The 24,609-nt window shown below is 41.4% G+C and overlaps 1 protein-coding gene across 1 annotated transcript in view; it reads left to right on the forward strand.

Moving 5' to 3' along the window:
* Positions 1-24,231, forward strand: part of LOC127570529 (alpha-2,8-sialyltransferase 8F-like) — a 75,784-nt gene extending 51,553 nt beyond the window's left edge. The window contains exon 7 of the mRNA XM_052016182.1: positions 24,150-24,231. Within this exon, the coding sequence (XP_051872142.1) occupies positions 24,150-24,231 (82 nt within the window). The remainder of the gene's footprint in view (positions 1-24,149) is intronic.
* The last annotated feature ends 378 nt before the right edge of the window (positions 24,232-24,609 follow it).

Below are 24,609 nucleotides of genomic sequence, written 5' to 3' on the forward strand. Positions count from 1 at the left end.
ACTATCAATCTTCTCTCCTTCTAGATAATAATCTACCCGCTTATTTCTACTTCCAAAGTGTACAACTGCACATTTCTCAACATTGAATCTCATCTGCCATTTCCTTGCCCATTCTCCTAAACTGTCTAGGTCCCTCTGCATTCTTTCTATTTCCTCTATGCTCCCTACTCCTCCACTTATCTTGGTGTCATCCGCAAACTTAGCCACACAACCATTTATTCCATCATCCAAATCATTGATGTACAAGGTAAAAAGGAGAGGCCCCAACACCGACCCCTGCGGCACACCACTAGTAACCGGTAACCAACCAGAACGAGATCCTTTTATTTCCACCCTTTGCTTCCTGCCAACCAGCCAATTCTCCACCCATTTTGCTACCCTGCCCATAATTCCATGACCTCTCATCTTATTAATCAGTCTCTTGTGAGGCACCTTATCGAAGGCCTTTTGAAAGTCTAAATACACAACATCTACCGCCTCTCCCTTATCCACCCTACCTGTGATTTCTTCAAAAAACTCCAATAGGTTGGTCAGACAGGACCTCCCCTTCACAAAACCATGTTGACTAGGTCTTATCTTGCCTTGCGCCTCTAGGTATTCGGTAACCTCCTCCTTGAGGATAGACTCCAATAATTTTCCCACCACTGACGTCAGACTAATAGGTCTGTAATTGCCTTTGTGCTGCCTCCCACCTTTCTTATACAACGGAACTACATTCGCTACCCTCCAGTCCTCCGGAACCATGCCAGAATCTATCGATTCCTGAAAAATAATCGCCAACGCCTCCGCTATCTCCACAGCCACCTCCTTCAGAACCCGGGGATGCACCTCATCCGGTCCGGGAGACTTATCAGCCTTAAGCCCCTTTAGTTTTCCAAGCACCTTCTCCCTATTAATCTCAATTGAACTCAGCTCCAATTCGTGAGACTCCTGACTAATGGGCACATTGCTTATGTCCTCCACGGTGAAGACCGATGCAAAATATTCATTCAATTCCCTTGCCATCTCACTATCATCCATTATAATACCTCCTGCACCGTTATCAATTGGTCCTATGTCAACCCGTGTCTCTCTTTTATTCCTTATGTATTTAAAAAAACTCTTAGAATCCTTCCGAATGTTGTCCGCCAGCTTCCTTTCGTAACTCATCTTTGCTTTCCTAATGACCTTCTTAGTTTCTCTCTGCAGATTTTTAAAATCGTTCCAATCTTCTGTTTTCCCACTAATTTTTGCTACTTTGTACGCCGCCCCTTTTGCTTTTATTTTATCCTTCACCTCCCTCGTTATCCACATCTGTGCCTTTTTTCCATTCAAAACCTTCTTTTTTCTTGGAATATATCTGTCCTGCATTGTCCTTATTTCCTGTAGAAATTTCTTCCATTTTTCCTCTGCCGTCCCTCCAGCTAACTTACTCCTCCAATCAATTTGGGCCAACTCATCTCTCATACCTTTGTAATTTCCCTTATTCCACTGAAATATCGATACACCAGTTATCAGCTTCTCCTTCTCAAACTTGAAACTAAACTCAATCATATTGTGATCACTTGTTCCCAGTGGTTCCTTTACCTTTAGTTCCCTAATCACCTCGGGTTCACTACACAGCACCCAATCCAAAACAGCCGATCCCCTGGTGGGCTCCTCAATAAGTTGCTCCAGAAAAACATCCCTTAGACATTCCACAAACTCACTCTCCTGAGTACTACCGCCTTGCTGCATTTCCCAGTCCACCTTCATGTTAAAATCCCCCATAATTATCTTCACATTGTCACTCTGACATGCTTTTTCTATCTCAATCTGCAACTTATGGTCCACTTCCTGACTGCTGTTCGGGGGCCTATATATGACTGCTATTATTGTTCTTTTACCCTTGCTATTTCTCAGCTCCACCCATAAGGATTCCACCTCCCCTGACCCAATGTCCTTCCTTTCTATTGATTTTATATCGCTACTAACCATCATGGCCACACCTCCCCCTCTGCCTACCCTCCTATCCTTCCTATATACTGTATACCCCTTGACATTCAGTTCCCAATCACATCCATCATGAAGCCACGACTCAGTGATTGCAACGATGTCATATTTATTAACCTGTAGTTGTGCCACTAGGTCATCTACTTTATTCCTGATGCTACGTGCATTTAAATATAGTATGTTTAGACTGGTATCTGCTATTGATTTTATTGTACCTCTATTGATCAGCAGATTATCCTGACTTTCTACCTGTCCATCCTTCTTACTATCTTCGCTACCTACTATCTTAGACATGTTCGTGTAGACCTCATCCCCTATCCTAACATTCGGTATCCGAACATCCTCATCCCCGATCCTAACATTCTGTATCCTAACATCCGGATTTGTTGTACTTCTATTATTCAGTAAATTATCCTGACTTATCACCTGCCTGTCATTCTTGCCATCCTCAATGGATTCGTTTCTATACACTTTCTCCCTCACCTTAGCATCTTGTAACCTAGCATCCTGGTTACCATCCCCCTGCCAGATCAGTTTAAACCCTCCCCTACAACTAAATTAAACATTCCCGCCAGGATATTGGACCCTTTGGAGTTTAGATGCAACCCATCCTTAGCAAATAGGTCTTGCCTCCCCCAAAAAAGGTCCCAGGTATCCAAGAATCTGAAGCCCTGCCCCTTGCACCAGTCACTCAGCCACGCATTTAACTGCCAGAGCTTTCTATTCTTCCTGTCATTGATACGCGACACGGGTAGTAGTCCTGAGATTACTACCCTTGAGGTCCTACTTTTCAACCTTCTCCCTAATGCCTTGTATTCCTCCTTCAGGACCTCTTCTCTTTTCCTACCTACATCATTGGTACCTACATGTACCAAGATTTCTGGCTGCTCACCCTCCCCCCTCAGAATATTCTCGACACGGTCTGTGATATCCCGTACCCTGGCACCAGGGAGGCAACACACCATCCGAGACTCATTATCGCTATCGCAGAATCTCCTATCCGTACCCCTTACTATCGAATCCCCAATAACCACTGCATGTCTCTTCCTCTGCTGGACCACAGTATCAGACACGGTGCCAAGGTCCTGGCTGCTGAGGTCTTCCTCTATGAAGTCATCCTCTCCAACCGAATCTAAAATGAGATATCGGTTTTTGAGGGGGACTGCCACTGAGGTGCTGTCTACATAATCTTTATAACTCCTGTCTATCTCCTGCTCGCTCTCCCTAACCAACCGAAGGTCATCCAGCTGCTGCTCCAGACTCTCAATCCGTTCCTTGAGGAGCCGCATCTCGGTGCACTTTGCGCAGATGTAGTTATCAGGGAGTCTGGTCGTCTCCCAGGGGCCCCACATCTGACACTCCAAACACAACACTAATCCCAGATGCATACTGCTGAATATCACTGAGCTCAACACTAAACTAAACTAATAACTCACCCCTCTCTATAATCTCGCCTCTTTCCCGCTCTCGCCGAAGCCCGTTGAGCCAAAGCCGAACCCACTCTGCTCCCTCTCACTCAGCTGCCCGCTCCGACGCTGCCCGCTAGATATGCTCGTCTGCTTTTTAAATCGCCCGCGCGCTTCCGGGTGACGTCACGCGCGTGCGCAGTCACTCGCCGCTGTCCCGAACGCTAGAAAGAGAAAAAAAAACCTCGTTATTTTCCGGCAATCTCCGCTCTCTCGTCGCTGGAAAGAAAACTTGAAGGCGAACCTTCGACTTTTAAATCGCCCGCGCGCTTCCGGGTGACGTCACGCGCCTCCCATTGTTCAATTATATTTTGCCTGCCAAGCTTTGACTCCAGTTTACCTGGGTCAGAACTTAGCTCTCGTCCAACTAACTATTCTAACCTTGTTGTGGTCCACATCCTTTTCCATAGTTATTCCAGACCTAATGAGACTATGACTTCCTACATTTGTACCACCACCCCTCAATACCTACTCCATTTGGCCTGGCTCATTTCCCAGAACTAAGTTCAGCAATGCTGCCTTCCACATTGGGCCAGAAACATAATTGAAATTGGATATAAATGTGTTGCTAGATAAATGGTATAGAAGGAAGGCTCTAGGTTCCTGGGACATTGAGACCAGTTCTGAGGGGGTGCACCTATACTGGCCAGACAAGTTTCACATCAGTAGAACTAGGACCAATACCCAGTACGTCATTGCTGGGGAGGAGGATGTGGCAAGTTTAAACTAATTTGGCAGAGGGGTGCGCACAGGAAGTTAGAAAAGAAAAGGAGAAAAAACTCGAAGAAGGATTGGGAAAGATAAATAACTTGTGAGAGATAAATAGCACTGGAATAAGAAATGAAATGGATTCAGAGGAAGGGAGAAAACTAAAAGGTCAAAGATAGGTTTAATTGGTTTATCATTGTCACATGTACCAAGATACAGTGAAAAGCTTCGTTTTGCATGCCGTCCATACATATCGTTCCAAACATCAGTACATTGGGATAGTACAAAAGGAAAAACAATAACAGAATGCAGAATATAGTTTTATAGTTACAGAGTAAGTGCAGTGCAGGTAGCTTTGGTGCAAAGGCCATGACAAGGTAGAATGTGAGATCAAGAGTTCAGCTTTATCATAAAAGAGTTGCATACAAAAGTCTCATAACAGCAGGATAGAAGTTGTCTTCGAAGCTGGTGGTATGAGTTTTCAAGCATTTGTGTCTTCTGCCCAACTGAAGAGAGAATGACTGGGGTGCGAGGGGTCTTTGATTATGTTGGCTGCTTTCCCAAGGCAACAGGAAGTGTAGACAGAGTCAATGGAGGGGAAGCTGGTTTTCATGATAGACTGGGCTGTGTTCACAACCCTCTCCAAGTTCTTTCAGTCTTGGACAGAGCATTTGCTGTACCAAGCTGTGATGTATCTAGATAGAAGCTTTCTATGAGTATCTGTAAAAATTGGTGAGGGTCATTGACGACACACTGAATTTTCTTAGCCTTCTGAGGAAGTAGAGACACTGGTGTTTTTTCTCGGCCATAGCATCTATGTGGTTGGACCAGGGCAAATTGTTGGTGATATTTACACCTAAGAATTTGAAACTTTCAACCATCTCCACTTCAGTACCATTGATGCAGGTAGGGGTGTATACTCCGCCCTGCATCCTGAAGTCAATGACCAGCTCTTTTGTTTTGCTGACAGTGAGGGAAATGTTGTTGTCTTGACTCCATGTTACTAAGCTCTCTATCTCCTTCCTGTACTCCATCTCATCATTGTTTGAGATCCGGTATACTATGGTGGTATCATCTGTGAACTTGTAGATGGAGTTAGAGTAGAATCTGGCTACATAGTCATGAGTGTATAGGGAGTAGAGTAGGCCACTGAGAACGCAGCCTTGCGGGACACCAGTGTTGATGATAATCATGGCGGAAGTGCTGCTGCTTGTTCTTACTGATCATGGTCTGTTAGTCAGGAAGTCAAGGATCCAGTTGCAACAGGAGGTGCTGAGTCCTAGGTCTAGGAGTTCGTAGATGAATTTGTTTCGAGTTATGGTACTGAAGGCAGAGCTATAGTCAATAAATAGGAATCTGATGTAGGTACCTTTGTTATCCAGGTCCTCCAGAGATGAGGGTAGGGCCAGGGAGATGGCATCTGCCTTGGACCTGTTTCAGTGGTAGGCAAATTGCAGTGGGTCAAGGTTGTCTGGGAGGCTGGACTTGATGTGTGCCATGACCAGCCTCTCGAAGCCCTTCATGACGTTTGATGTCAGAGCCACCTAAGGCACGTTTCCTTATTTTCCTTTGGCACCAGGATGAAAGTGGTATCCTTAAAGCAGGTGGGAATCTCAGATTGGAGTAGGGAGAGGTTAAAGATGTCTGCAAATACCCCCGGGAAATCTATCTGGCCCAGTCGCTTTCTGTAGGTTCACTTTGCAGAAGGCTGATCTGAAGTCTGCGATGGTGACTGTGGGTACTGATGCTTCAGAGGCTCTCAGGGTGGGTGGTGTCATTTCATTGACCTTCTGTTCAAAACATGCATAGTATGCATTGAGTTCATCAGGGAGGGATGCGCTGCTGCCAGCAATATGGCCCGACTCATTTTGTAGCCCCTTTATAGCATGTATGCCTTGCCACAACTGACAGCTGGTCTGAGACCCTGTTTTGGTCTGGTATTGTCCCTTCGCATCCCTGAGAGCTTTAGGAAGGTCGTACCTAGATTTTCTTTATAGGTCAGGATCACCTGATTTGAACACCTCAGACCTGGACCTCAGGAGGGAGTGGATCTCTTGGTTCATCCATAGTTTCTGTGTGGGGAACGCCCAGATTGACCTCATTGATACACAGTCCTCGACACACTTGCTCATGAAGTTTGTGACAACAGTGGCATACTCATTCAGGTTGGATGCTGAGTCCTTGAATATGGACCAGTCTACTGACTTGAAGCTGTGACATAGAAGCTCATCTCTCTCCTCAGATCCCATTTAGGACATTCCCTATACCTGCTGGCTCCATACACAGATTGCCCATGTAGCAACAAAGTAGGTGATTCAGAAACTTTTGCTTTTAAACCCCATTCCACAGGCACGCATGAACCTATTGACATGACTTGAATGCGAACCCTTCCTTGCCTTAAATTGGGCAGATACTATTTATGAAAAACAATAGACTATTGTTTATTGACTACAGCTCCGCCTTCAATACTATAATTCCAAGCAAACTCATCTCCAAACTCCTGGACTTGGGATGCAACACCTCCCTTTGCAACTGGATCCTTGACTTCCTGACCAACAGACCACAATCAGTAAGGATAGGCAACAACACCTCCACCACAATTATTCTCAACACTGGTGCCCCACAAGGCAGCGTCCTCAGCCCCCGACTCTAGTATCTATATACTCACAACTGCGTGGCCACATTCTGCTCTAACTCCATCTACAAGTTTACAGATGACAGTACCATAGTGGGCCAAATCTCAAATAGCAATGAGGCAGAGTACAGGAAGGAGATAAAGAGCAAAGTGACATGGTGTCATGACAACAACCTTTCCCTCAATGTCAGCGAAACAAAAGAGCTGGTCATTGACTTCAGGAAAGGGGGTGATGCACATGCTCCTGTTTATGTCAACGGTTCTGAGGTCAAGGGAGCTGAGAGCTTCAAGTTCCTAGGAGTGAACATCACCAATATCCTATCCTGGTCCAACCATGTAGACGCCATGACCAAGAAAGCTCACCAGCACCTTTACTTCCTCAAGAGGCTAAAGAAATTTGGCATGTCCCCTTTGATCCTCACCAATTTTTATAGATGTACCATAGAAAGCATCCTATGTGGATGCTTCAGGGCTTGGTATGGCAACTGCTCTGCTCATGACCGCAAGAAACTGCAGAGAGTTGTGGACACAGCTCAGCACATTATGGAAGCCAGCCTCCCCTCCATGGACTCTGTCTACATTTCTCACATCCTCAGTAAAGCAGCCAACATAATCAAAGACCCCCACCCACCCCAGACATTCTCTCTTCTCCCCTCTCCCATCGGGCAGAAGACACAAAAGCCTGAAACCACGTCACATCAGGCTCAAGGACAGCTTCTATCCCGCTGTTATAAGACTATTGAACAGTCCCCTAGATGGACTCCTGACCTCACAATCTGCTTTGTTATGACCTTGCACCTTATTGTCTACCTGCTCTGTGTTTTCTCTGTAACCGTAGCACTTTATTCTGCATTCAATTATTGTTTAACCTTGTACTACCACAATGCACTGTTGTAATGAAATAATCTGCATGGACGGTGTGCAAGACAAGTTTTCCACTGTACATGTGACAATAATAAACCAATTTACCAACTCACCAAAACCCTAACCCCATCCCACCTATAGACCCCCAAGGACTTTGTTTGTCCAGCAACAACCTTGATCAGAACCTACACTATGCTTCCCTCACAATCCTAGCTTTGGCTGTCACTTGTATCTGAATGGAAATTCCTTCCCTTACAAGACATCTTGGTGGTGGCAAAACTGAGTGTGAATCACCAAAATCAGTTGACACCACTTACAGGTTTTCCTGGTCACTTGCCAAAATTATTTTGGGAGACTGATAGTTGCCCTGAATTTCAGCACCTTAATGTAAATAATATTATTAATTTTACAGGTTTAAAAGTCTTAATTTATGGAGAAAACCGTTTATGGACCATATATCTACATATGAAGATGCATTTATTCTGCTGCCTGCATTTTCTCATTCATTCTGTACTTCACCTTCATTTAAAGTTTTATACACTCTGCAAGATTTTGGAACAAAACAGCAGGCAGTGTTTTTAAGTCCTTCATATATTAAGTCCATGACTAAATTCTAGATAGATGAAGGTATAAAAGAGAGTCGTCTTTCTAGTGGTTTCGTAATATTAAGTGCAGCATTGAAGATGTGTGAGGAAGTTCGGTTGTATGGATTCTGGCCCTTCTCCAAAGACATAGATGGAAACCAGTTCTTCCACCATTACTATGACAACGTGTTGCCATCGAAAGTTCACAAATTGCCTGCTGAGTTTTACAAACTTATGCATCTTCACATGAAAGGCATTGTGAAACTGCAAGTTGGTAACTGTGAAAAAGTAAGAAGTTGATAAACTTGAAACAACAAACCTTCTTATTTTGTGATTTCAATTTCTGAGGAAACTTGGAATGAAATTCTTAAATTGGTTAATACTTCATCATTATGTGCCCATCACTCTCTCCTTCAATTTAAAGTGGTCCATAGAGCTCACTTGTCTAAAGACAAACTATCCCGTTTTTATTCGGATATATCTCCTTACTGTGACAAATGCAATAATGGAGATGCTTCTTTAATTCACATGTTTTGGACATGTCAGAGTCTTAAAAAATATTGGACAGAGGTGCTTCAAACTTTTTCTGTGCTTTTTAAAATAAATTTTAAACTTAATCCTTTGACTGCTTTATTTTGGAGAAAAAGATATAACTTTGGAGGCTTCTGGACTACACATCCTGGTTTTTATTTCCCTTATAGCCAGGAGGGCTGTGTTGCTTAAATGGAAGGAAGTCACTCCGCCTACTCACGTTCAATGGTTATGAGATGTTATGTCATACATAAATTTAGAGAAGATCCGTTGTTCAATTCTTGAATCTAACTTAGACTTCCAAACCCTGTGGGGACCTTTTCTGAATTATTTTCAAAACCTTTGATCTGGTGACTAAAGTACAGATATTGGCTGATATGGTATGTGTCAAGGGTCTTTCCTTGTCTTTTTTTTTACTAAACAGCTCTGGTCTTGGTAGTGGGTTTAGATTTTTTTATAATAAAATTATTCCAATTTTTTCATTATTAACTAACTATCACATGTGATTATTAATATAAGAGTATTGTGATTTCAAATAAGATTTAATGCAATGTATTCAGTAGTATTTTTATCCTCTTTTTGATTCATATACTCCGTATGTTCTTTGTGGAACTAATAAAAATATTGCAAAAGGAAAGAAAGCTCATACCCTCTAATCCAGGCAGCATCCTGGTAAACCTCTTCTGCACTCTTTTCACAGTCTCCACATCCTTCCTATAATAGGGGAACTAGAAATGCACACAATACTCCAAAGTTCTTCTACCTTGTTAACTTTGATGGACTCAGTAGTGTAAAAGGGGATGTTTGTCACAGAAAATAATTGATGCAGAAACCATTGCTTCTTGGACAGTTATTGGAGATGGTGGATTATAGGAACAAGGGAACATTGACTTAGAGTCATAGAGACACATAGCATAGAAACAGGCCCTTCAACCCATTGAGTCCACACCAGCCATCAACCACCCAGTTTACACTAATCCTACATTAATCCCATTCTTTATTCTCCCGACATTCTCGTTAAACCCCCTCTCCCCACCTTCTCACCAAACACCTGCACACCGGGAACAATTTACAGTGGCCAATTAGCCTACCAACCCACACATCTTTGGGATGTGGGAGGAAACCATGTGGGAGCACCCAGAGGAAACCCACATGGTCATAGGGAGAACATGCAAACTCCACATAGCATCCAAAACCACGAATAAACCCAGTTGCTAGCACTGCGAGTCAGCAATTCAACTAGCAGAGTCACTGTGACAGAGTATAAATAGCCTTTTTATAATTTATAAGTTTCGCTCTCTTCAGATAATATAATTAATTATTATTACTAATAACATTTTGTGATACTGCACAGACAATACGTTCAATGAAGTAATTTAGTTTTCACTGTTGCAACATACACTTCAGTTGCAAAGACACAAAGACAGGATAAAGATTCCTCTTTGGATGCTCAGATGTCAGCCATTCTGTGAGCATTTCAAGAGAGTTATCTAAAAAGACTAATTAACTTGCTTTTCATAAGCGATCTACCATCATTTATCTACCTTGCTCCTATATCCCTTAATATGAATGTCAAACAATATTCTATCAATCCCAGATTTCAGATTATTAATTGACTACCTGCTATAGTTTTTTTGTGTGTAAGAGATAGGGATATATGATTGTGATTGACCAGAGAGTTAAGTGATCAAATGTTTATATTCAGGTTCTGATTAATGGTATTTTGATGTTGAATACCAAGTTGTGAGGAATTGTGAATATTATATATTTACAGTTAAGGAAATGTACATTGATTGTCTTAGCAAACCTTTGTGATATGCAAATAATAAATTGAAAGATATTTGAAGTCTGCATTTTGTATCATCTCCAAAATGGATCTAATGCTTAAGACTTTAATATTACCCAACGTGAAAGGAGGTCATTCAGCCCATATTGGCTCCACGTATGAACAATCCAGTTAGTCTCCCCCTCCTTATAACCCTGCAAATTATTTCCTTTCAGATACTCATCCAACTTTGTTTTGAATGCTCTAATAGAAACTGCCACTCCAATTTGCCTGGCAATTAAAAAAATTGTATCATTTTTGGTTCTTTTACCAGTCACCTTCATTCTATGTCATCAAGTTCTTGATCCCTCTGGCAATAGGACCAGATTCTCCCTACCTACTCTCTTTAAATTCGTAATGATTTTAAGTACCTCTACATAAGGTCACCTTGCAACCAAGGAGAACAACCCTAACTTTCTGCCTGTCCACATAAGTAAAATCTCTCATCTTTGGAATCATAACATAAGACTATAGGAAATAAATGTAGGAGTAGGATATGCAACTCCTCATGTCTGCTCTGCCATTTAGTAATGCTATGGCTGATCCTTTATCTCAGTGCCACATTCCTGCACTAACTCTATATCTCTTGATCGTCTTAATCTCTAAAAATCTACCCATCTCTGCCTTGAATATGCTCACTGACTGAACCTCCACCTTTCTCTTGGGTAGAGACTTTCAGAGATTTCTTCCTGTTTTTGTTCTGAATGGCTGACTCCGTATGTTGAGATTGATTCCTGGTTATAGACAGCCAGCCGAGGGAAACATCAACCATTCATCTATCCTGTCAAGCCACATAAGACATTTCTACATATACATTTAAGCTACATATACATTTCAATGAAATCATCTCATTCTCCTCCACTCTTTAGGCATAGTCTGCTTAATTTCTCCTTTTATGACAAATCCACCTTCCCAGCAATTAATCTAGTGAACCTTCACTGCACTGCCTAAACACACCCGTTTCCTTCCTCAAGCAGGATGTTCTGGATGCAGATTCACCAGGGCGTCATACAATTGATGCAAGGTATCTACCTCTCCTCATCTAATTCTCATGCAATAAATACCATCATACCCACTTGTCTGTGGCCTGCATGTTACCTTTCAGTGTTTACTGTACATGGACATCCTCTGAGTAGTTTAGAGTTTCTCACTATTTAAAAAAACTCTCTCTCTTTCTTATTTTTCTGCCAAAGTGGATAACCTTACATTACGTCCTATCTGGCACATTCCTGCCCATGCACTTAATCCTGTCTATATCCCCTGGAAGCCTCTCTTGAGTCCTCCACGCAGCAAGCCAGTTTTGTGTCATGAACCAACATGAATATATTATTCGACACTTTCATCCAAATTTATTGATATAGATCATAAACAACTGGGACCTCAGCACAGATTCCTGTGACACTATTAGTCATGCAAAATGAAAATAATCTAGTTACCTCTGTCCATTAACCAAACTTCAATCCAAGCCTGTATATTACCTCAAAATTCATGTGCTCAAATTTTGTTCAATAATCTCTTGAATGTCACCTGGCCGAAAGCCTTTTGAAAGTCTAAATAATTAAAGACTGGAGAGTGATTTCATTCAGGAAGCAAAGATTTAGATAGGTGTATAAAACTTTGGTTAGGCTGCACATGGAGTATTGTGTGCAATTCTGGTTGCCCCCTTACAGAAAGGATATGGAGGCTTTGGAGAGGGTACAGAGGCAGTTCATCAGGATTCGGCCTAGATGAGAGGGTACTAACTATAAGGAGAGGTTGGACAAACTGGGATTGCTTTCTCTGGAGTATCGGAGTCTGAGGGGAGACCTGATAGAAGTTTATAAAATTATGAGAGGCATAGACAGGGTAGACAGTCAGATTCTTTTTCCCAGGTTAGAAATCTCAAATGCTAGTTGTAAGGTGAGAGGGGGAAAGTTTAAAGGAGATGTGTGGGGCACGTTTTTTACACAGAATATGGTAGGTGCCTGGAACATGCTGCTAGGGGTAGTGGTGGAAGCAGATAAGATAGTGGTATTTAAGAGGCTTTTAGACTGGTACATGAATATGCAGGAAATGGAGGGATACAGATCATGTGCAGGTGGAAGGGATTTAGATTAATTTGGTATCATGTTCAGCACAGACATCATGGGCTGAGGGGCCCACTCCTGTGTTGTACTGCTCTATGTTCTATTGGGTAATGGACCTATTTTCCTTGGAGTAAAGGTCAATTAATCGGGGGACATAAATTTATATTAATCAGTAGAAGGATTTCGAGAAGAGATTAGAAAAGTATTTCCATTAGGGGCTTGGAACTCACTGCCTGAAAGGATTGTGAAGCCAATAACTCTCAACACATTCTCCCTGCGACTGCATGTTTTTTCTGGCTTCTCCAGTTTCATCCCACATCCAAAACCATGTGGGTCAGTAGGTTAATTGGGCACTATAATTTGCCCAGAGTGAAGATGAGTAGTAGAATCTCTGGGAATGTAGTGAGAAGAAAATACTTAAGGTAGGATTAGTGTAAAAATGGGTGCTTAATGGTCGGTGCCAACCCAAGGGGCCTGTATCTTTCTATGACTCAAAGACAAAGTCTATCATGAGATAATTTTTGAACAGTGAGAAAATTAGTGGGTGTTCATGTGCACAGGGATCTTGATATATTTATTCAACAAGTACAGAAAGAAAATATGTTAGGAAACCAATCATTTGGGAAGGGAAAAAGGAAGTTGGCTTAATGGAAAAGGAAGCCTTGCTGCAGTTGTGCAGGGCTTTGCTGAGAAATATGTGCAGTTTGGATCTCTACAGCCAAGGAGTCAGTGCATCTTGGTGTCACTAGATTGATGCTGTTAGGCAACAAGGTTTAAGGAAGATTGGTCTATGCACACAAGATTTTAGATGATGGAAAATGATGCTATTGCAACCTGCAATTTTTTATAAGGGATTTACAGAGTTGATGCTGAGTGAAGGTTTATCTGGCTTGGAAGTCTAGGGCTAGGCATTGTTTGGGTACAAGGAGGTCAGCCACTTACAACTGAGAAAAGAAAACAAGAACACAGTGAAATAGGAGCAGCAGTAGGCCATCAGGACCTTCAAGCCTGTCCTGCCATTTAATATGATCATGGCTGATCTATGCTGGCCTCAACTCCACTTCTACGCTGTTTCTCCATACCCCTCTCTTCCTCGATCAATCAAACATTTATCCACCTCCACTTCCATTGATCCAACTACATACTTCAGTTTTAATTCACTGGCTCCTTATGTTGTAGTTATGCTGCCTTGTTCAAGACTCTCCCACTGGTGAAAACACCCCAACATCTACCCTGTTAAGCCCCATTAGGATCTTATATGTTTGAATAAGGTCACCCCCTCATTCTTCTAAAGTCTAAGGAATACAGGCCCAGGCTATTTAGTCTCTCTTGGCAGGACAACCCTCCCATCACAGGAATTAGCATGGTGAATCTCCTTTGTACTGCCTCCAATGTTACTATATCTTTTTTATGTAAGGAGACCAAAGCTGTACACAATATTCCAGGTGAGGCCTCACCAACATCTTGTACAATTGCAACAAAAACTCCCTATTCTTAAAGTCCAGTCCCTTTGTGATGAAGGACAAAACGCCTTTTGTCTTTTTAACTACTTGTTGGACCTGCCCGATAGCTTTTTGTGGTTCATGCAGCAGAACACCTAGATTCCTCTGTACTTCACGCACTTGCATTTTCTTTCCATTTAAGTAATAACCTGCCTTTCAATTTCTCTTACTGAAATGCATGAACTCACACTTCCCCATATTAAACTCCATCTGCCAGTCTGTTGCCCACTCGCTCAATCTATCTGTATCCCATTGCAGAATCACAGTATCATAGAGTCATTGAGTACGGAAATAGACAGTGCGGCTCAACTCATCCATGCTGACCAAGTTGCCGACTTGAGCTAGACCCTTTGCCTGTGTTTGACCCATATCCTTTTAAACCTTTCCTATCCATGTACATGTCCAAATGTCTTTTAAATGTTGTAGTTTACCTGCCTCTACTATTTCGTGTGGTAGCTCATTCTATATGCCCACCACCCCCTGTGTGAAAAAGTTGCCCCTCAGGTTCCATAAGATAGAGTTGGGGGTAATGTATTAGCATGAATAGAGGATTGGTTAACCAATAGAAGGCAGAGAGTTGGGATAGATAGGTATTTCTCTGGTTGGCAATCTGTGGTGAGCAGGGTACTGCAGGGGTCGGTGCTGGGCCCGTAACTGTTCACGATATACATGAACAATTTGGAAGAGGGGACCGAGTGTAGTGTATCTAAGTTTGCTGTTGACACTAAATTGAGTGTAAAAGCAAATTGTGCTGAGGATGCAGAGAGTCTGAAGAGAGATATAGATAGGTTAACTGAGTGGGCAAGGGTCTGGCAGATGGAGTACAATGTTGGTCAATGTGAGGTCATCCACTTTGGCAGGAAAAATAGAAGATAAGATTATCATTTAAATGGTGAAAGATTGCAGCATGCTGTTGTGCAGAGGGACTTGGGAGTGCTTGTGCATGAATCACAAAAGGTCGGTTTGCAGTACAACGGGTTATCAAGAAGGCAAATGGAATGTTGGCCTTCATTGCCAGAGGGATTGAATTTAAAAGCGAGGTTATGCTGCAATTGTACAAAGTACTGGTGAGGCCACATCTTGAGTATTGTGTGGAGTTCTGGTCTCCTTACTTGAGGAAAGATATACTGGCTTTGGAGGGGGTGCAGAGGAGGTTCACTGGGTTGATTCCAGAGATGAGGGGGTTAGCCTATGAGGAGAGATTGAGTTGCCTGGGACTATACTCACTGGAATTCAGAAGAATGAGAGGGGATCTTATAGAAACATATAAAATTATGAAAAGGATAGATAAAATAGAGGCAGGAAGGTTGTTTCCACTAGTAAGTGAGACTAGAATTAGGGGACATAGCCTCAAGATTCAGGGGAGTAGATTTAGGACGGAGATGAGGAGAAACTGCTTTTCCCAGAGAGTAGTGAATCTGTGGAATTCTCTGCCCAGGGAAGCAGTAGAGGCTACCTCATTAAATGTATTTAAGACACAGTTAGATAGATTTTTGCATAGTAGGGAAAGGTGGGTAAAGGAAGGAGGGTGGAGCTGAGTCCACAGCCAGATCAGCCATGATCTTATTGAATGGCGGAGCAGGCTCAACAGGCCAGATGGCCTACTCCTGCTCCTATTTCTTATGTTCTTATGTTCCCTTTAAATCATTCACTCCTCATCTTAAACTGATGCCCTCTAGTTTAAGACTCCCTGACCCTGGGAAAAAGACTGCAACCATTCACCTTATCTATGCCCCTCATGATGTTTAAAAACCTCTCTAAATTCATCCCTCAGCATCCTATGTTCCATAGAAAAAAAGTCCCAGCCTGTCTAGCCTCTCCTTATAATTCAAGCTCTCCAGCCCCCTTAGTGTCTCCTTGCGAATCTTTTCTGCACCCTTTCCAGCTTAATGACATCCTATAGCTAGGCAAGCAGAACTGCACACAATAGTCCAGGTATGGTCTTACCAACATCTTGTAAAGTTGTAACATAATGTCCCAACTCTTGTACTCAGTGCTCTGACTGATGAAGGCAAGCAAGTCAAATGCATTCTTCACCACCCTGTCGACCTGTGTCACCATTTTCAGGGAATGATGTACTTGTACCACTGGGCCTCTCTGTTTTGTAATGGTCTTCACGGCCCTGCCATTTACTTTGTAAGTCCTGCCCTGGTTTAGCTTACCAAACTGAAAGACTTCACACTTGTTCAAGATAAATCCCACCTGCCATTCCTTTTCCCACTTTCCCAGTTGATTTAGATCCTGTTGTAATCTTAGACAACCTTCTTCATTGTCCACCATATCACCAATTTTCTGTCATTGGCAATCTTACTATACATGCCAACTACATTCTCATCCAAGTTGTTAATACAGATGGTGAACAACAGTGGAGCTAGCACAGATCTCTGTGACACACTGCTGGTTACAGACCTCCAATCTGAAAATCAACCCTGCACTACCACCCTCTGCCTCCTTCCACCAAGCCAATTTTGTATCCAATTGGCTAGCTCACCCTGAATCCCATATGATCTGAACTTCCAGACCCGCTAACCACGTGGGATCTTGTCAAAGGACTTGCTGAAGTCCGTATAGGCAACATCTACGACCCTGCCCTCGTCAATACTCTTGGTCACCTCTTCAAAAAACTGAATCAAATTCGGGAGACATGATTTTCCACATGCAAAGCCATGCTGACTATCCCTAATCAGTCCTTGCTTTTCGAAATGCAAGTAAGTCCTGTCCCTCAGAATCCCCTCCAGTAAGAATCCTTAATACAATATGCCCTTCCACCTATTTTGTATCATTGGCAAATATGGAAACCTTACCTCCTGTTCTTTCCTCCAGGTCATTAGTTTAAATAGCGAACTATTGTGGGCCAAGAACTGATCCTGAGCTACTCAACTAGTTACCTCTTTCCATTTATTCCAATTCTCTGGTTTTTCCATTTATTCCAATTCTCTGGTTTTTTTTGTGAGAAAGCCAGTTTTCAATCCATTCTAACACACTTCCTCCAATACCATGGACTTCTAATTTACGCATCAGCCTCCTATATGGCGCTTGCGAAATCCCTTTTGGAAATCTAAATACACTACATCTACAGGTTCCCCTCTATCAACTCTCCCTGTTATATTCTCAAAGTATTCAAGCAAATTTGTCAAACATGATTTATCTTTCCTAAAACCACGATGACTCGGTTTAATTATATTCAGCTATCCTAAATGCTAAGCTATTTTCTCTTTGATTATTGACTCTCACGTCTTGTAAATAATAGTTGTTAAACTAAGTGGCCTGTTAGTTCTGTGCCTTCTGTCTTTCTTCTTTTTTGAACAAGGGAATCACATTGGCTGTTTTCCAGTCTTCTGGCACTCTCCCAGAGTTTAGCGAGTTATGAAAAAATCTCAACCAATGAGTCCACTGTTTCTGCAGCCACTTCCTTTAAAACTATGCGTGCAGTTGATTGGGTCCTTGTTACTTATCCACTTTAGCCCTCTGAGTTTTTCCAATACTTTGTCCCTTGTAATTAGGAACTTTGTAAGTTCTACCATGTTATTTGAAATTAGCTTGTCTGATATCTTAGGGATATTAGCAATGAAGACTGTTGTAAAAAAATGTATTCAACATACCTGCCATTTCTTTATTAGCTGTTATTCATAAATCAGCCTCATTCTCTTGAGGCCACACATTTATCTTAGCTGCCCTCTTCCTATTTATACATCCTTAGGAACTTTTAATGTGTACTTTTATACTACATGCAACTTTTCTCAAAATTCATTTTCTCCCTTCTTATGAGCTTTTTAGTCTTCTGTTGCTGGATCCTAAAACTTCCCAGTCCTCTGGTCTATCACCAGCCCTTGCCACCCTGTATATCCTAATTTTCAATTTAACATTCTCCTTATCTCCTTTGTTAACCACAGATAGTGCCTTTTTTTTTATTGGGATTAATTCTTGCTGAGTATTATAGACCAGCTCTTTGAATATCTGCCACTGTTCCACTACTGAACTATCTCTTAGCTTGTTTACCTAGTCCACTTTAGACAACTCCCTCATACAATGATGATTGCCCTTAATTAAATTGAAGAGACCTATTATGGATTTACGGTGTTTATCCTCAAACTTCATTTGGAATTCTATTATATTGTAGTAACTCCCCCCTCAGGGATCGTTAATCCCAAAATATAATGCTTGCTCATTATATAAGACTAAATGTAAAATGGTCCATAAACTAGTAGGCTCTGCATTGTACTGTTCTGAAAAGCAATCCCTAACGCATTCCACAAATTCTTCTTCTACCATACACTTGCTAGCTGGTTTGTCTAATCAACGTGTAGATTAAAATCTCCCATAATTGCAGTTCCTTTCAAACATTGCCTTAATATTTATGAGGCCTACTCCCACGGACACCTCCCAGCCTGCACATGTAGGCATCTCCCAGTGTCCACCCAGCTAATAGGATTCACTTGCCACTCGTTCCAGACTCATCACCTGCAGCCTATTTAACCCCAGTTCTCATTCACAGTCCTTGTTTACTCATTGAACCAGCTGGTCCCAACTAGTTGCTCCTAGCTTTACTTTCCCTGCCTAAGGTTACCTTGTTGCCTGCAGTGTTTAGTTTCTATTCCCTCCTGTTTTGGAGCCCCTTGTGGCTTGTTATTTTGTGGTCTATTATTAAAGTCATCATTCACTGCTAAATCGTCCCCATTGCACCGCTTTTGGGTCAAGCCTCTACAGCTGTGACAATATTTCCCTCTTTATGCTCTGATCAATTGAGAAAAGTAGAAAACTCTACTCAGAAGGCTGGAATTTTTTGCTGAGCAATTCACCCTTTTTTCCTTTGTAATCGTAAAATTTTTTGAAATCAGTGGGTTCACAGATCTTGTGTCTCAAGCACTGTCTGAAAGTAAAATTGGGTTTGGTGACAAAAAGCTTTGATGAAACTGGCAGCTTCTATGGAATATCTTAAAGGAGAGAAGCTAAAATGCGGAGATGCTTTGGGAAGTATCCCACATTCTACTGGTTGCTGTCGACAATGCCAATTCTACTGGCTGCATCAAAAGAAGGGAAATTTTAAAATTCAGATTGCAATGAGAACAAGTACTCATACTCCATTAGCTTAAAATGGAAAATATGTGCGCTTCACAGAATTTTCTGTTATTGTCTGAAAACCCAGTGCTAGGCTCAGACCCAAGACTTCACTGCCACCAAATGGCTTTGTAATGTAAGGTTGATCAAGGTAGACTCAACATGAAAATAAATGTCCAGGGCTATGTTTAAATGGATATTGCATGAGAGGTCTTTTAACATAGCAAACACTGCCAGTAAGTAAACATGACTTGGCAAGACAACAGTAAGACTTAAAGATATCAGTGGATGAGACAGTAACTCTTATGATACTATGATCAGTCAGTACAAAAAGTCCCTCAATAGGGATGGAAATCAAGTGATTTCCGTAAGTAGTGATTGATCAACAGAACTAGTTCTACTGTCATTGAAAATGCATCCCCAAGTATTGCAAGCCACTCCTTCATTTCAATTTGAGAGTTTTTCAAACCCCATTTTAATTCCAATGCAATTTTATGTTCAGACATGCTGCCCCATTCTTAAACAATTTCATGTTTTGTAAACAGATAAAAACCTGCAGTTAATATTTCCACATTATTTGGATGTGTATTTACTTTTTCATACAGTACTGCCTAAATTAATATTTTAGTGTTAATCTGTATCAAAAGAATTACTCTAAGTGGAAACTTATTGATATTTTTCAGAAGTTTAATTGCTTGCAGAATGCTAGAAGTTGTGCATAAGAAGTGATCTGACTGAAAGAATACTGAGGGTGCATTTGACTTTTCTCTCCATCCCTGGGCTCCTCATATGTTTAGCTAAATTTTGTGCTTTCATCATATTTTATTGCATATTTGTTTTTGATTAAGTGGTTTAGTGTCTTACAATTACATTTCAAATACTTTTAAAGCTTTTTTCTGTCATTTCAAGCAACTCCAAATGTTAAGTGCATCTGATAATCAAACCTTTAAGAACCATAAACCAGCCTTTTGACAGCATAGGCTGCTGAAAGCCATCAGGACAGTGCTGAGCCAGAGGCCTGTTTGCTCCATGGTCTGCTCAAAGGACGACTATAGAAGCAAGGCTTTGAGTCACCAGAAACTGCATAGCCACAAAAGATTAGTGAAGCCTGTGCGTGAGCAAGCCTGTGTGTGCAATAGGCCAGATCATGTTGCATTTTGACTGTGGTTCCAATCAGAACCATTGATCAGATATTAAAATCTGGGATTACTGGGGGCTGTGAAATATGGATATCTGGAACACGCTTACAGACTTGCTCAACCTCAAGGAGCCAAATCTGTTAGTCTGCTCCATCTACTATGAAAGAATAGACTTCATCTATTATGGAGAGAGGCTGAGTAGATTGGGACATTTTTTCCATTAGAGTGTAGGAGAATGAGGGGTGATCTTATAGAGTTGTATAAAATAATGATGGGCATAGATAGGAATGCACACAGACTTTTTCCTAGGGTTGGGGAATCAAGAATTGGAGGGCATAGGTTTTAAGGTGAGAGGGGAGAGATTTAATAGGAATCTGAGGGGCAACTTTTTCACCCAGAGGGTGGTCAGTATATGGAATGAGCTGCCAGAGAAAGTGGTTAAGGCAGGTATATTAACGACACTTAAAAGGTTGTTGGACAGGTACGTGGATAGGAAAGGCTTAGAAGGATATGGGCCAAATGCAGGCAAATGGGGCTGGCTTAGGTAGGAAACTTGGTTGGCATGGATCAGTTGGGCTGAAGAGCTTGTTTCTGTGCTGTATGACTGACTCTATGACGTTACTGAATTCTTCAACAGGCAAGATCCAAAGCCCCACTGGTTTCTCTGTGATCTGAATAGCAAGAAGGAAGGTAAATGACTCTTAAATATTCTTTTATCGAGGATTTTAAAAAATAATATGGGTCAGGTACAAGACGACTACTGACATCGGGTCAAATTAAGTACAAGCAAGCCCAATATAAATTGTGAACAGTTCTTTATGGCACCCTGCATTCCTCTTGTTTTGCCACACACACAGAAAGCTTGATTCGATGCAAGATTGGTGCCTTGGAGATGGTGTTGGTTCCAGTCAGCAGAGGCATCCTAACATCTGGCTGCTTGTGTTGGCAGACTTTACAGCACCATATGCATCACATAACCTTACTGTCCATGGAATATAGTCACAGCATCAGAAAAGGCATGCTGAGCCATGCTAACTTGATCAACAAACAACAATCACCTCAAATCTGGAATCAGTAGTTATTCAGGATCATCAGTGAAGCCCTTTTTTGATCTCTCTTGATGACTAGGTTGTAATGCTTGGAAGAACTGCCAGAAATCAAATTAATTTATTACCAAAGATACAGAGCACCTGAAGAATCGCATTTTCCTTGCATTCAGTGGACAATCATCATCATCATACAGAATCAAGAGCATAATAATATAAGATGGTCTCTTGCATATGCTCCAGCCATCATGGCTGATCCCCCTACCTCCAGATCACATTACCAAGGAATTCACCTCCTTACATTCCTTAGTAGTGCTATCTTCTTTGGTAGATTAGTGTCACCTTAATGTGGTGATTAGCTCCTGAACTGACCATGGAACATAACAAAATCTGTTCCTAGAAGAAATTGGCATGGACCCCTCAAAATATCCATGTTGTTACACTGCAGCCCAGGCCTAGATATCTGCCTTGGATATTGATACTTGATTTATTTTCTCAGTATCATATGGATGAGGAAGATGTGGAACAGTTACCTCTTACCCCTACTCTGTTTTCTACCTTGCAATCAACATAATTTCTCTTCTGTTACCTGTCCTATGACTTGGTAAGGTCTGACATTATTATAATATTGTAGTGTATTGAAAGCATTTTGGAAATCTAAATTCTATACATCACATCACACATGTGGATTCAATAGGTTACCTTTTCAAAAAAAATGAAGTAGATCGATGAAGAAATTTCCTCTTTAAAATGTGTAACAGCATTCAAGGTCACGATTTAGTTTTCCTGATGTTCAATTTTCTCATTGTGGGGTTTAGATTATTTTTTCAATGAACAATGTTACACTGATTTTCAAAGTTCATGAGAAAATTTCAACCTTCCTTCTCCAATATAGTTTTTACTTTTTTTTTAATCAGTCCCCTGGAACTGCACTGCTTTGAATTATCAGCATGTGTGGTTGTGGCTTTGGTGCACACAAACTCTCCTGATTTTTTATTCCCCTAAAGGTTAAGCAGTCCTAACATATAATGCACATCAATGCTATTATAGCAATTCAAACCTCTGCTGATTTCACTACTGGCGACTTACTTTTTTTGCATTTTGATTAACATTTTTGTTGCAGACATTTCTGAATCATTTTGTTTCAGTGTAACTGTGTACTGAATTCAGTACAACTCAAATGGTGATGAGGAGGCATACAGAGGTGAGATTGATCAGCTGGTTGAGTGGTGTCGCAACAACAACCTCACACTCAACATCAGCAAGACCAAGGAATTGATTGTGAACTTCAGGAAGGGGAAGTTGGGAGAACATGCACAAGTCTTCATTGAGGGGTCAGTGGTGGAAAAGGTGAGCAGCTTCAAGTTCCTGGACATCAACATCTCAAAGGATCTATCTTGAGGCCCAACACATTGATGCAATCATGAAGGTACACCAGCAGCTCTACTTCATTAGGTGTTTGAGGAGATTTGGTCTGTCACCAAAGACTTGCAGATTTCTACAAATGTACAGTGGAGAGCATTCTGACTGGTTGCATCACCGCTTAGTATGGACGCTCCAATGTGCAAGGTCAAAAGAGGGTTGTAGACTTGGCCAGCTCCATCACAGGCACAAACCTCCCTGCCATCAAGGACATCTTAAAGAGGTGGTGCCTCAAGAAGGTGGCATCCATTATTAAGGACCCTCACCACCCAGGACATGCCCTCTTTGTTACTATCATCAGGGAGGAGATACAGGAGCCTGAAGACCCACACTCAACATTTCAGGAACAGCTTCTTCCCCTCCACCATCAGATTTCTGAACAGTCCATGAACCCATGAACACTACCTCATTATTCCCCTTTTGAACTATCTTTTATTTTTGTAACTTAGTTTTCATGTCTTTTTTTCCTGCACTATACTGCTGCCACAAGACAACAAATTTCACAACATATGGCAGTGATAATAAACCAGATTCTGACATCAAAAGTCAAAGTTGAGTTTATTATCATATGCAGAAGTACATGTATGTACAGATGCAATGATAAACTTGCTTGCAGCAGCATCAAAGGCACATAGCATCAGATGAGCAGTATTCATAAGAAAAACATGAAATAAACATAAATTATACACTTATTACAGGAAAGTACATAACTAAAATTTTTTTTAAAGTTCATTGTTGTGCAAAGTGATCAGTGTTGCTATGCTGAAGTGGTGATTTAGGGTTGTGCAGGTTGGTTCAAGAACCGAATGGTTGAAGGGAAGTAGCTGTTCTTGAACCTGGTGGTGAGGGACTTCAGGCTTCTGTACCTCTTGCCTGATGGTAGCAGCAAGAAGATGGCATGAACCCGATGGTGGGGATCTTTGAACTATGGAACAAGAACTGATTTTATATAAAAAATAAAAAAAAATGTTTGAGGAAGGAAAAAAGAGTAAAAGTTTTCAAGTGGGATAATTCCAGATTTTCCAAGCTAAAGTGGACTGGAAGCCACCAAAACATGACATAAACACTGGGATGCATTAAAGATAGAGATAGTGGGATCTGGAGCAAGGTAAACTTCTCAAGTAAAACCCCTTGTGGATATTGGAGGGCATACTAAGTAAGATAATGACCAAAAAAAGGAACCATTGTTTCAGAAAAAAAATAATTCAATACCCCACCATGCCCAATGCTTCTTCTCCACTTTGAGTAATTATGGGTCGGTGGGGATGTTACCTTACTTCAAGGAGGCTTTGATCACATCCATTAATCATTTTCTCTGTTATTTCTTCCTAGGAGAGAACTCGGAATAGAATGTCTGTTTCCGCAGTCTGAGGCAGTCAAATCAAGTTTGAATGACAAGATTAGGAGAATTTAGCTGCACATATAAATTAAAGGAATTAATTTTTAAAATGAAAATAAAGTTCATCATTTCCTTGGGTGATTTTCCTCGGTGTGATCCACAGCTTGAGATTGCCACTGTCACATTCTACAGACCTCCTGATGCATTTGTGCATCAAGAGACCGCAGCAGTCTAGTTCAGATCTGGTTTCATGTGTTTAGTGAAAAGTTAAAACTTGGAAGCTTCACTGTTGGACTGGAAAACAAATGTTTACTCTGGATGGTGGTTACACTCTACACCAGCAGATATGAACATCATCAAACTGAAGGGTAGAAGTAGGATTAATCCAGAGTAGGAAAATCACCGGCCACTGGGTGGCAGTAGAATCTATCTTTCAGTTCTGACAGCAATCTC

This window comes from Pristis pectinata, chromosome 5, assembly GCF_009764475.1.
Source record: "Pristis pectinata isolate sPriPec2 chromosome 5, sPriPec2.1.pri, whole genome shotgun sequence".
NCBI lineage: Eukaryota > Metazoa > Chordata > Chondrichthyes > Rhinopristiformes > Pristidae > Pristis > Pristis pectinata.